This window comes from Pleurodeles waltl, chromosome 3_1 (genome assembly GCF_031143425.1).
Source record: "Pleurodeles waltl isolate 20211129_DDA chromosome 3_1, aPleWal1.hap1.20221129, whole genome shotgun sequence".
Taxonomy (NCBI): domain Eukaryota; kingdom Metazoa; phylum Chordata; class Amphibia; order Caudata; family Salamandridae; genus Pleurodeles; species Pleurodeles waltl.
In genome coordinates, this window is record NC_090440.1 from 374,599,638 (window position 1) to 374,614,495 (window position 14,858).

At 41.3% G+C, this 14,858-nt stretch overlaps 1 protein-coding gene across 1 annotated transcript in view; it reads right to left on the reverse strand.

Annotated features, from left to right (window-relative positions):
• Positions 1-14,858, reverse strand: part of HOMER2 (homer scaffold protein 2) — a 519,584-nt gene that overhangs the window by 83,785 nt on the left and 420,941 nt on the right. The window contains exon 7 of the mRNA XM_069222560.1: positions 6,452-6,562. Coding sequence (XP_069078661.1) covers positions 6,452-6,562 — 111 coding nt within the window. The remainder of the gene's footprint in view (positions 1-6,451; positions 6,563-14,858) is intronic.

Sequence of the window (14,858 nt, forward strand, 5' to 3'; positions counted from 1 at the left end):
AGTTAGAAGTTCAGAGTTACTATAAACTGGAAGGGAGTTTTAAAGTCAGCAATCACTTAAAACTGCATGGGGAATTCACAGGTTTGCAATAGTAAAACTGGGGGGTATGGTAGGTGTTTTACATAGATAAATGTTCATATAGTGAGGCTGGTAGTTTTGTGAGGCAAAGGCCCAGGTTGGTTATATTAGGTGCACCAGTTTTAAATAAAGCAGCCTTTTTCACACAGCCTGTGGTCAGTCTCAATAATGCTCACCTCTTCCCCAAAGTCTTGCAGTGTAACACTGTACGCCCTGAATGAATCAACAATGTTTATGTAGCTTACAGCATACTCAAAAGAAATATTGGTGCAAAGGACTATCATAGTGACTTGCACAAAATAATTATAGGTCAGAAGAGACTAAAACCCAAGTTTTTAATGCCTCACTGAAAGCACAATGACTGCAAACGGCCGGAAGTGTAAGACTGACACTAATGTGTATAATGGTGTGTATAATTATATGCCTTGTGGCAAACCGACTTCTCTACATATACTTTCATGAATCGACAGCCAGTACAAGCTGGCAAGATTAGTGGGTAACCTTAAAACTAATTGTGCTCTTTTGTACTGAACAAGCTGCAGCATTTAGAGCATGTGTTTGGGGAAGATAAGTGGTACTTCCATAGTTTAACTGCAACAAAATTATGGCTTACGTCATGGTCTTCCTCGAACTAAGCAGAAGCACAAGAATAAAATTTCTAATTTCCCAAAGAAAGGATAAAGGAAGACTGGAGCTTTGGCACCCAACTGGAGGTTGGAAGGCTACGTTAACATCAAAACATGTGCCTAGATTTCTAACCGGGTTTAATTGGTGGGCGCTAAGCCATCAAGAGTTAGCTCAGGAAGAGATGAAACTACCAATCCATTTTATCAGAGCTAAGCTTTAAATGGCTATTTTACTCATCTGGATGTTGCTTGCAGATGACACAAAAAAGAAGGGTAGGGCGATTATTTTGGAGAAACGATAAGGGAGCCATGTAGATATTAAGCACTGTCAAAGCCAATAGGTCTCAACTTTAAACCTTTCGCTGCTTAACCTTTTACCCCGCCAGTGCAGAGCCCTTTTTGGCCATTTGGGGTAGTTTGTGCTTAGGCCTCCATAACTGTTATTTGCGTCCTTTTTTTCCCCGACATCCTGGGGATTCTAATGGTGACCTGGGTTTGTGGATTTCCCTGCAGCGGACTGAGAAAATGGGCAAAATATCACAAAATTTTACGTTTTTTTTAAAAGGGAAAAGGTGCTCCAGATAAAACTGTTTTTTCCCCCAAAAATGGGCCCCACAAACGGGTTGCTGTATTGAAGTTACCATCCTCACAGCTTTCAGGAACATGCAGAGCTGAATAAAAAAACAAATTTTGTACCACAGTTTTTAGCATTTTTGTAAGCTATTTTCTGTGCTCCGAACCTACTTCCAGTTTGTGTCTGAAACCAGAATAAAACCCTGGGGTGATCCAGAAAAGCTATAGATTTCTGAAAAGTAGATTTCGGAGGTCAGCAAGGGGTCAAATGTGTAGCTCCCTTAAGATTTTCTCAAGGAAAATATCTGTTGAAATAAAAATATTGAAAATGACTAGGAAAAATGGGCATTTATGACAACATTTTAATCTGTAACTTTGTCATAACAGCAGATTAACAAATGCAATACATGATTACATCCTCAAGACCCTTCTGTGGTTGTGGGGATATATAGCGTTTGTAGGTTCTCCAAGAACCAAAGCTATCCAGAGCAAACAACTGAGCTGCACCACACAAAAGCTTTTCATCAAGTAGAGTATAGACCAATTCTTATAGTGAAATTGGTAGTGTGAAAAATGGTATCAAGGAAACATATGTATTTCTAAAATGGGCATAAGGGATAGAGTTTAGAAGCAGGGGTCATTTCTACATATCTGAATTTGTAGGCACCCATAGTAGTGTACGATTTGGAGGGTATTTTTCAAAATGTCATCTTTCTTATACATTGGCTTACATTTGAAAGGCACAAATGCAGCAAAATCAATTGGTAATATCAAATGTTTTACTATTCCATGGTCCTACATGTCTCCTGATACAAATGGTACCTCACTTGTGTGGGTAGGGTTAGTGGCTATGACAGGAAACTGCCCAAAATACAATGTGGACACATCACATTTCTCCACCCAAAACTGACCCTCTTTTTACGATGTGGGTAGCTCTAGATTTTGGACCCTAGCTCAGCCGGCACCTTGGAACTCCTAGCCAACCTGTACATTTATGAAAACTACACACCTAGGGGTATCCAGGGTGGGAAGACTTGCGTGGCTCTCATCACATTTTTATTTACCCAGAATCCCATGCAAACCTAAACCTTTGAATATTTTTCTCACATTTCTGTGATGGAAAGTTATTGAATCTGTGGGGTGCTACAAACTTCCTTCCATCTGGCATTCCTCCAGGTCTTCCAATAAAAATGTTACCTCACTTGTGTGGGTAGACCTAGTGCCCACAACAGGAATTTGCCCAAAATACAACATGGAAGCAGCACAATTTTTCACCCAAAACTGACCCTCTTTTTCCAAAGTGGGAAGGTCTATATTTTGGACCCTAGCTCAGCTGGCACCTACGGAACCCTAGCCAACCTGTACATTTTTTTAAAACTAGACACTGAGAGGTATCTAGGGTGGGCTGACTTGTGTGACTAACACCCCATTTTTTTTTAACCCAGAATCCCTTGCAAACCTCAAACTTTGAACAAAAAAAACATTCTCAAATTTCCGCGATAGAAAGTTCTGGAACCTGCGGGAGCCACTGTACATTTTTCAAAACTAGGAGGGGAATACAAGATGATGTGACTTATGTGGATCCCATTAGGTTTTCTTACCCACAACGCCTGTAAACCTTAAATGTTTCCTGAAATGAAACATTTTTCTTACATTCCTGTGATGGAAACTTCCCGAATCTGCAGGAATTCACAATTTTTATTTTACCACCCAACATTGCCCCACCTGTGCCAATAAAAACACTGCCCCACTTATGTGGCTGGGCCTAGTGGCTCAACAGGAGGGGATCAAACCAAGGACATTAGGAGCACTTACTTGGAGACTACTATTGACCTTTGTTGGATCCATTCCTGTCGCTGGCACTAGGCACAGCCACAAAAATGGGGCAGAGTTGTTATCTGCAAGGATGAGGGAATGTTGGGTGGTAGGATTTTTTTGGAATAACAAAGATTGTGAAAGTTTCCATAACAGAAATGTAGGGAAAATGGGTGACTTTTGGCAAAGGAGAGGTTTTCAGGGCATTATGGGTAAGAAAATGTGAGATGCATTTGAAGCACACCATCCTAGACTACTCAAGAGGTCTACTTTTCAAAAGTGATTGGCCTGGTGGGTTTTAGCAGGTAGCAGCCTAACCAAGCCCAAAAAGTGCAGCTGTTCACCATTACAAGTGGGACGATATTGGGAGTTAGGTAAGCTCTGCTGGCCCATATATGAAATTACCACCCAAAGGAGACAAATCTCCTTGTGGTTGCCAATGGAACAAGATGGTTTAGTCAGCAGGGGGGTGAGGGACAGAAAGACTTCTCACTTTTTTTGGGTTGGAGACATGGACAGGCAACCCCCTCCCCTAAACAAAATCAAATATAAACTTCTTTGGTGTGCTAGTGGGCTTTCTGCAGTGCTTAGAAGTAAAAAGTGCCAACCTGTGATATCTGGCCACACCGGACTGCGACAAAGTCAAAAGAGCATGGACCAGCTGCAGGGACCCAGTTAGGTCTGCTGAAGCAAGTACCATAAATCCAGGTCGTGGAGCATTGCGTTGGCTTCAAATCATACAGTACAGGGGATGTGTCAATTTTCTCCATGCTACAACAGTGATGCGTCGGTTCGAAGATGCAGTGAAGTTGTGGTGCAAGTTCCTAATGTGTCAATATCAAGGACCCAGACGACAGGGCTTGCAATGTAAAGGCCAGAGTCGAGGATGTGTTGGGCAGCAGAGGAGATGCGTCTGTTCCAATGAGTGCAGAAGCTCTGGTGCAGTGTTTCATTGTTGTTGTAGAGGCTGCCGTCGGCAGATGTGAGGACCTTGCACTGAGAAAAGCGCTGCAGTGTCAGTTCTAATGGTGATTCACTGGTTTCAAGATGTGAAAAACAGCAGTGACGCGAGTTTGGTTGCACCGGTTCGGACCCACCCAGTACAGGTGATGAGTCTATTTTCTCCACGCAATAGAAGTGATGAGTCTATTCTGCTCCTGCTACGGAGGATGCATATCCGTTGGAGCAAGCCTTTTAGGCCCACTTCCAAGGGTCCAGGACTAGGCAGGACACATTCTCTGATGGCAGAGTCCAGGTGCAGGAGTGCAATGGTTAGACGTTTGTCATGTCTCTGACACTTCATACCAGGAGACCAGACAACTAGCTCTTGAAGCCACTCTGGGTTCTGGGTTGGTGAGATTCAGGTACAGTGCTTCTCAATCCCAGGCAAAAGGAAAGCGGGCACAGGTCAGCACAGCAAAACAGGAGTCCAGCCGAGTGGCAGGCCTTTATCAGCACAGCAGTTCTTATTGACAGAGTATTCACAGGTCCAGAAGTGTACTGAGTTGGTGGTGTCTGAGGTCCAGCTCTCAAACCCAGTGGTGCTGTTGAAGTGGGGAGACTTCAAAAATATGCCTTTGAAGTGCACAGATGTCCTGCCCTTCCTACCTTGGCTCCAGACTCACTACAGGGAACTATGCAGCCATTTGTGTGTAGACAGTAAACAGCCTATTCAGTTGTAGGCGAGGCTGTGTCCAGCTCCTCCCTCCCATCCTGCCCATGGGATGGCCCACCAGGACACATATGGCTCATCAACTCCCAACTAAGCTCCATTTGTGTGTGGCTGTTTAGGGGGAAAACAAAGCCCAGCTGTCCTCCGCCCCAGACATGTGATGAGAGACCGGTATCAGGCACCAAAAGGAAAGAAAATGCCAACTGTCTAAAAGTGGTATTTTCAAAACTGCAATTTAAAATCCAGCTCCACCATAAGTTGCAATTTTAAATTGTGATTCCAGAGACACCAAACTCAAAAAGTGACTCTCATCCAGAATGTGAACTACACTTATAAGATGTATTAAGGTAATCTCAATGTAAACCTATGGGAGAGGTAGTCCTATCAGTGGTGAAAATCAAATTTAAGAGTTTTGTTTCCAGCAGGATATGTGAAATTTAAAAATACATTTTCAACTTTTTAAATATGCTGCAGCCTGCCCTTGGGGCTGTCTAGGGTCTACCTTAGAGGTAACATACATATTAAAAAGGAAGGTTTGGGCCTGGCAAAAGGATGACTATGCCAGGTCAACATGGCAGTTTAAACTGCACACTAGGCTCTGCAGTGGTAGACCTGAGGTAGGTTTAGAGGGCTACTTAAGTGGGTGGCACAGCCATTGGGGAAGGTCCACTAGTAGCATTTAATTAGCAGGCCCTGGGCACATGTAGTGCACTCTACTAGGGACATATAAGTAAACTATATATGCAAACCTGGGACAAGCCAATGTTACCACATTTTCCCAAGCACTAATACTGGTAGCAGAGGTAAAGTGCACAGAATCGCAAGGCCAGCAAAAACGAAGTCAGCAAAAACAGGAGGTCTGAAGGGAAAAATGTTGGGGGACGACAATAAGGATGACAGGTATAACAAAATGTGGTTCAATAAACAACGCAGTGACGGGGAGTGAGTATAGTAAAGTGCACAAGTACTATATACGAACATATGTACAGAACTAGGGGCTGAAATTAATATAAATTTCAACACAGCTCTAAATCAGAGTATAATGTGCCACATCATAATTAAAATCAGTCCTCTAGCACATCATGTAACATTTCGAGCACAATACATTATTTTATGAGGGTTATCATCAGGTCCAAAATCAAGGTAGCACCAATATAAAGGGATAAATTCAGTTGTCTGGATTTCTCAACCTCTTAACATTTTTAGGTTGACTCTTGTGATTCACTAAGGGGTTAAATTACTTGTTTAGTCTATCCAGAGGCAAATCTAAGTGTTAGTGAAAAATGTTCGCCCACATAGACCTTCTGGAGATACATGGGGAACAGTGCACGGTTAAATTCAAGGGAGGTATATAGTGTGGGTCTACCTCCAGTGCAACACAGTTAGTACAAATGCATTAAAATGACTAACAAAGAGCACTAGACCTTAATGTCCAACAATGTCAGAAAAAGACAAACAGATTAAAAGATGTTGTAAACCGCAATTACCAAATGGTTTATTTATGTTGCAGGCGTTTGTTTCTACTTAACGCTTCACAGATCTAAATCCACATTAGTCGCTTACCTTTAAGGCTGTCAACACACCTGAACATTTTGTCAAAATGTTTTCAATCAGCCAGAAACTGGGAAAATAAATCTTCCCTGCAGTATCTCCTCTCCTGGGAGGCAAGACTTGACCCGCTACTTACCAGATCTTTCTCTTGAAGTTCAATCTCCAATTCTTGGAGTCTTTGGCTCAGCTGCAGATTTCTTTCTTTTTCTTTATTTATTTCCTCACACTGGGCTTCCAGTTCTTCGATCTGTAAAAGTCCCAAAATGGAAAATGTGGCATCAGAAACAGCAAATTATTATACAGAATACAGAACAAACCTATGTTTATCAATGCAAAGAATTTGCAACAGTCACACCTAAAGATGAAGTAAACCACTGCGTGATGAACCTTCCACAATATAAACCATCTGAATTGAAAGGGCTATTGGTAGTGTGCACTCGTTTACCCATGTGACTGCCTGAGACACATTATGAATTTACACAGGATAACAGTTCTAAGGTAAGGTTAAGAAGCCAATTAGAACTTAGTTGTGCAAAAGCACACATCTTGTGTCATAAAAGGCAGATCCAGGCTCACGGGATCCAGATCTGCAGACATCTATGCCCACAGACATTTTACTTGCCACAGAAGACAGATATTACTGACACAGAAGTTCAGCCACTGTTGTATGTTTTCCACAGCAGTGATTTAGTGTTAGGAGTAGGAACATGGTTGTTCTTAGGAAAGGGATGGCTATGGAGAAGGTAGTTAACACTTGCAAAGTCAGTGTATATATGGGGGCAAAAACGTTCCCAAAAACTGCAGATTGTCTCATCTTGACCCTATTATGTAAATTTAGATGGAAACCTATGACGTGTGTAGATTCCCACACCGACTTAAGAATTTTTAAAATCACCAACATTTAAAATGGAATGGTTCTTTACTTGAATATAGATTATCCAGACCACTGTTTACTGCTTTTATATCAACTAACAGCCATTATACTACATGTACTGATCTACTAACATTAATTTCCTTGGTAATCCATATACAGCAAAAACTGCTATCACTACTGTTTGTAGTACTACTAGCAGTAATGATACTTATATGACTAGTGATACCACATCGATAGCAACTAATATTGCTATTACCTCTATGACTACTTCAGGCCTTATCCCTCTGAGCACAGCCTAGTCTAAATCACATGTACGTTTACCTTAATCCCTATAATCGTACATCTGAAAATTGCCCACACCTCATTACAAAGAGGACAATCTTTTTTTGAAAAACAAAATCTGTTTATTGAATATTTATCAGCATTCCATGCAGTACATATTATTGCATAAACATTATATTTGTGTACAATGCATTCCTTTAACAATGAATGTAACCATTAGAAACAGTACAATACAATAAAGAAAAACAGGTAGTGGAACTTCAACTGTGTCCATTCTTCCGCAGAGTTGATACCTTACTGAGACATCAGTTGCCCCTCCCTCCTGGCCAGATTCCCTGCTTGGCTAATCCTATCCTTCTCTCCCTTACTGGAACTATTACTCACTTGACATAAGGAGCATTCATGCTTTGGGGGCATTGAGCAGCCATGTGGTCCAGTCATTTCCCAGATTCAATCATCCAACAGTCATCAAGGGCTCATGACGGTCCCACAACCTCTCCTTTAAAAGTAATGCCCTTGCATCCTAACAATACCTAATCTCCTGTAGCTTGTCTATTAATACCACCAACTAATGCATGAAATTCCCATACCCCCTTCCACTGAATATCAAACCTAATTTGCTACTAATGTAATATAACACACAAACTGGAGCAAGGGCATGGGTTGGCTCCTGTAGAGCACTATACTAATCACAACAACTAACAGTAACTCTAAAAACACTTAACCTGGGACCTGGAGCAGTGTGCTTCCCAGCGTAAAGCACAACAAAGCCTCTCAGGGGGAGTAAGTGCTATAAAATCCAATCACAATACAATATATAACCCACACTAAAACTAGTATAGCAGCATTCAGACACTCGGTTGTAGTTGATACAGGCTGGATCATAATTCCATTTACTGCTTGACTCTTACACTCGGATAAAACAAACTGCTAAAGGTTGTGACCACTATCCAGTAGTGTACTAGTCCACAGCAATAAACCACCCATTGCATTTGAACAGGCATGGAATAACTGAAGAGATCTGCTAGATTACTGCTAGCCAAAAGATCATTTCAATTTAGTCCACCACTATAGGTCCTGACTAGCTACATACTACTGCCACTTCTTGGCATCTCTCAACGACAGTCCAATTTGGGATACCAGCCGATACCGCCACCATTTCTCCCTCTAACATGTGCCTGCTCAGGACAATAAACCTTGAACTAAATATCTCAGAATGGACAAACCAGTGCAAAAACCAGCAGTGAACTATGAACATATGAAATACCAAAAAGGGACTTGCAGAACAGCTCAAAGCTACCAGCTTACTAAAAACCAATAACTGCACGTCTACCTCTTAGACTTCTTCATCCATCAAACTGCCCGAACTGCGTCCCATAACACAATAACCACACCTCAGTGCTCCTCACACACAACATGAAAACACTTCCCACATAGGACTTAAACAAACCATCTTCCAACCACACATCCTACAAAGTATGGCGTGCTACCCATGCAAGCAACTGCTTCTGGGCTCTGTGTTATTATGTGTACAACTGCTGGAGCTAAAAATAGGACTACTTTCACTGTTCTTAACATTACTGGTATCACAACTACTAATTCTACAAGTATTTCTACTGATACAAATAGTGATAAAACTACTGTGTGTAGGGCTAGTACTACAACAACTACCTATATTAACACCTACTGTTGTTACTACCACTACTACTGTTGTCTTGGCTCTCATACTAATGAGACTGCTGGAGTCGGGTGACAGCACCACTAGGTTAGAGGGAACTGAGTTCAATTCCACACCACGTGACAACCGTCAGCCTTACCCTTCCGGCTAGCTAGCGGTACTTCAACATGTGGAAGTGATTTGTGGCAGCATATGACATTCTGATTTCTCAGGGAAATTGTGGTCTAACAGACCTCATCCTCTTCTCTCAGCTACATTCATCTCACATTATGGAATCAACTGTGTTCTAAATAAAATAGCATGTACTGCAATGATTAGGATAATAAAACATGATAATAGCAATACAGGGATGAGAAAGGAAAACATAAGAAAAGTCCAACCATAGTGTCAGAATGCTATGGTTTGGAATTCCTACCTATGCTACTAAGGTACTACTAGAGCACAGCAGTGTTAGCCATAATCCACCCTTCAGAAACCCTAGGACGACACCATACCTGAATATGGTAGTAGCGAAGAGGGCTGTTGGTCTACTGAGAGTCCTCTCCCGTGTAGGTGGAAAAGAGGTGAAGTCTCAGCAGACAGCTGCAGTGAAGCGACAGCATGCAGGGGCAGTTTTCTGCCTGGAACTCTCCCTCTAATGTATAGAGGGCAGAGGTATGTTTTATAATAAAACAGCTGGTGTTCTGAGAAAACTGTCTTAACGTAAGAATATGTATGTTTCTCATGAAGTGGCAAAGATTGTGGTGTTCCTACTTTGTACTGACAGCAATATTGAGTACAGCCTTGAATAGGGTATTGAACGAGAATGTCCTGCTAAGAAGAATTAAAACAGTTCCCAGGCTAAAAGTGTATGAGATAAAATAAATAAAACATCACCACAGAATAAAGCTTTTGTTCAGACACTAAAATTAATTATTATTAGGCGTAAGGGCACAAGAGGGAGGCCTATTGCTAAAATATCGTGCCAGTTGCACTCCAGTTCCTCAAGGAGTGGTGCTCCAAAATACTGCATCATGCATTCACAACAGTTGCGCTGGTGGAAGCGCCGTCAGTCCTTCTTGTCAAGATGGGGCAGCCATTGCAAATGAAAAATAGCAACAGTAAAATGGCACCAATTAAGGCCAAGGTAATTGGGAATCCCCCCAAAATGCCCGTAAATATTGAGTGTAGAGCTGAAGGTATTATGCCAAGTATAGATGAAAAGGTGCTACCAAACCCAGAACCAACAGATAAAAGAAGTGTACATTCCCAGCAGTATGGAACGCATTAAATATTCATCCCACAAGCTCAAAGTCCTCGGAAAGCTTGTATACTTAAAAGGGACTGTATTTCCACGGATGATCTTGCTACTTGGAGCGCATTGGTCTTGCAGGCAGATGTCAGCGCTACATGTTTCTGAAACAAAAGTGCTTTTAGTCTGCTCAGGTAGTCAAAGTTTACATTAGAAGTTGCAATATGAGGCCAGATGTCTGGTACTTTCTACTGTTTCGTAGGGTGAAAAAGGATGTTACTGTATCAAGTTACAATCTGGGAGACAAACTACTGAGGCAATACTGGCTCGCATTCCACAGCAGCTCTTGTACATAACTTCCATTTGAGAGCACCTGGAACGCTGGTCGAATCAAGGGGACAGGAACCCCTTCAGATAAAAGGCCAAATGCGCTGCAGAAGTGTTACAAGCTCCGTGCAAGGAAAGCTTTTTGCAAACCATTAAATGGCTCACAAAAGTCTTGCATTCGATGCCACGAAGAAAGACCTCTCATGCCATTTAAACATTTGTATGAAAAGGGTAGCTCTCACAGCTCATGAATATAACTATCTCCCAGCCTTTCATATCTTCATACAGATATGTGTTTCAAGCAGTATGTGAATTGGAGTGTTAAAATAGATTAATAACCCCATGAATTAGCCAGACTGTAGATGGTATTTCTACTATGGTAAAAGGCAACTTTTCCAATATTTCGATGTTCAACATAATATAAGTTGCTTTTTTCTTAGTCATTATTATTTGCTGTTGTGTCAAATTAAATGCGGCAAACGTGTCTCTAGCCCTGACAATGCCATGGAACGTGATCATTTTTCAAGGTGTGTTTTGTCCAACCTAACTGCATAATTGCATAATGAACCTAGGTTGACTCTGTCCATGTTGTAAAGATGACATGTCAGTTTGCATAATGTCAATTGCAAAAAATATTATGTTACTAAGAGTATATTTGCTGTATTTCTGTATGTTTTCATGATCTTTTTGCCTTAATTGGGCTGCAGCTTCTTGTTGTGAAAGTTTCCAAATTTCATTGTAAATTGCATATAAGAAGCACTTTCTATGTTGTCTTCTGGGGACTTGCAAGTCTGTTATCAGACAGGAGACTGAGGTGTTCTTTTACAGGATCTAGTAATTAACTTTTTAACCATAGCTTGCATAATTTTCCTACACTGTATGTTGTCACAATACCCAAATGTTATGATGACACATAGCGAGAGTCTTGTCTATTCGCTCCAAAACCCCTCATGGACAACCATTTGTCCCCGCTGGCCACAAACACCACCTGCCAGAACTTGAAAGTGTTGTGTCAAAAGTTAAATGTTGGGCCCACTCATAGAGGTGTTCTTCTGTTGCATAAATGTATTTTTGCCATTTGTACAATTTTGCAGTGGTGGGGATACTGGGTGCATTTAATTCTTTAATTTTCGCCAAGCCTAAACAACTTGTCTGCTGCACTGTGTCATTTAGAAATATAATTTTTAAAGGTATCAGGCATGCACTAAATAAAGCTTCCCTTCCCTGTATTTGCCAATGTTTAGTTCCCCAAACACTCTTCAAGTCAATCGACTTCATCCAATATTCATAGCCTTCTATGGCCAACCGGTAAACAAAGGAATTAGAATAAATCAATTTTGTATCAGTCAGTAATACATTGTACATTTCCATTGAGGGCAATTTAAAGTAATAGGACGCAGGATCTTGAACATTATGCCCAGAAAAATACGTAAACTTTTCCATATATGTTTTAGACCTCCCCACTGGCGGGTTTGGACAATGTTCCCATTGTGTATAATTAAAAATAGTCTTTCAGGTACTTTATCTATGAATGAAATGATGTCCATAATAATTGTAACAGAACATATCACCATAATTTTCTTTTGTTTGGTACATGTCTTCACTTTTAAATACATAAAGTACTCTAATTCAGATAGCACAGAATCAACAGTTTTACATACCAGTCATCAGAAACATTACTAGGTATTATGTCATTTAAAGAAAGTTTGAAAACATAGAATTTGAAGAACCTCTGAGGGGCAGAAAAGATCAAAGTGTACTTTATCCCAAACAATCCCACTGGGAACTGGTATAGCTCGACAGCAGAGCGATCAGGAGGATAATGGCCATCTCTCAGTAAAAAAAAAAAATTCAATGACAAACTCAATCCAAAGAAGAAAAGCAAGTACAGTTTATAAAAGCCACAGATAGTTCCATGGATGAATGAAATAATTTTCTTTAAGCCATTTTATCAGCTTACATGCTCTGGACTATGGTTTTGCAAAAGAAGTGGATGAGTCAGAGAAGGTATCATCTCAAACGGCAAAATATCCAGAAGCAGTTAGTGCAAAGGCTGGAGTGGTGTTAAGAAGTGGAGAACTAACAAAAGTCTCCCTCTGGTTCGTAGTAGAAAATGCCATCCATTTGAGTTGCATTTAAGTAATAGTGATCATTTCTTGTCACAGAAGATGATAGTGGTACTAATGAAAGACCATTTACCACCCTCCACAAGCTCGGGGAAGTGTCAGCATTGCTGCTCTAAATCTGTAGAGGAACATCCTTGTCTGTAGTGAGGGGGATTCGGGAACTACCCAGGAGTCCACTAGGTCTGCTGCGGAGGATCGGCCATACGACGTAGCCTGACATTATCAATGGAGAAAAAGATGTTTTTTTGATCCAGGCAGCTGTGGTAGAATAACAGTTCTGGTAACATGTATTCCCAGGACTGGAACTAGTGCACGATATGATAGACCAAACACCTTTTACACAGCAATCTTTTCTCGTACTAGATCCCCAACTTTCAGAATTCAGCCAACAGATGTTGTTGGTGCATCCCTTAGCCCCAAGGAGGCGGCACAGGCAGATGGGTTTACGTCACAGAACGGCTGTAACTTCGGCAAGACAGTGACACGTTCATTTATGTCATAAAGTGTCTGCCGCCTCCGCACCAGAGCTATCAAGAACTCAAACATACATTGAGGTGACCAAGCCAACTACAATCTGTGCCTAATATCCTTGCTGTTAAGAACTGGTTTAAGTCTTGATTCCTCTGATCTACTACACTGTTACCCTCAGGATGGTAGGTGGACAAGAAATATAGTTGTACCCCTAACAAAGCCATGGTGTCCCTGAATGCCCTTGAGGTAAAAGAAGGGCCCTGATCAGAGTGGGAAGCTGCAACTGCATATGTACTGATAAAGACTTGCAAATCATTAATAACAGTTTGAGCGTCAGCTGATCATTGTGGCCATATCCATAGGAATCTGGTGCATGAGTCGTCCGGTACTAGAATGGATTTGTATCCACCATCAGGTGTCATGGGACTACAATGGTCCAGGTACACAGACTGTAGTGGTCAGTTTGAAATCAAAAGCGGTGTCGGAGGTGGGGGTTTAACAGTGGACCTTTTTATTTGCTGACAGGTGTCATAACAGAGGACATATTGTTTTGTCAGTTTGTATACACCTGGCCATCAATAGTATTTTTGAAGTAAACAAATAGTAGCTGCCACACCAGCATGGGCTGAAGCAACTCCCTCACATACAATTTTATCAACTCAGATCTTTGATCGCATGATCACCCACCCCTGGCATTGTTACTAAGGTCGTACTTAGGTTAGTTATGTGGTAGGAATATTTGGCAGGATAGTCCTTTGGTAACGGCTTGCCGACAGCCGAAGCCAGAGGTCTTTCTATAATGTCAGCCAGCTGAACAGCAGTCAGAATCTTTATGGGAGCCAAGCATTGTTCAGCTGTGGAGTACAGGTGGAATTTCTATGCAATAGGGATAGTATCACCCTCATTAAATTTCACATAGGTGAACCCAATGGCACTAGCAATTACCCTGATGACCAAATGTGTCTTCTTGTCCCTTGTGTGTAAACGTTTTGCTGCAAGCATGTCTTGTTGTAATGCTCGTACAGTGAGTGTGTGTTCACCTGTTCAAAATTTGCTGGAAAAGTCAGTGTGTATCAAATCAAATAATGGTTTAATGCGTTGTGCATAATCTGGAATTTAAGTTCTGCCAAAGTTTAAAAAGCCCAATAAAGACTTAAAATTGAATTTGTAACCGAATTTGGCAAATCCCACAACTATGCAGGCCACCAGCTTCAGGTGGTGGATGAGATCATCATCCGTTAGGCAGATGTCATCAAGATAGGACAACACCTCCGGGTCAATGTTGTGTAAAATGGATATTACACATGCTGAATACAGCCCAGGACTGTTTTTATACCCATGTGGGGAGCCTACAATTTTTTTCTGGAAGCCTAAAGCACTAAATGCGAATAAATCCCTGCATTCAGACTCTGTATTTTGGCAGAAGAAACCGTTGGAAATATCCATTGTCGTTTTGTATTTTCTGCGCACTATGTTGTTAAGGAGAGCTGTGCTATGTGTATTTTGAATCGCAAATATTCCTGTGGGACTTCACAGAAATTCTGGTGGACAATC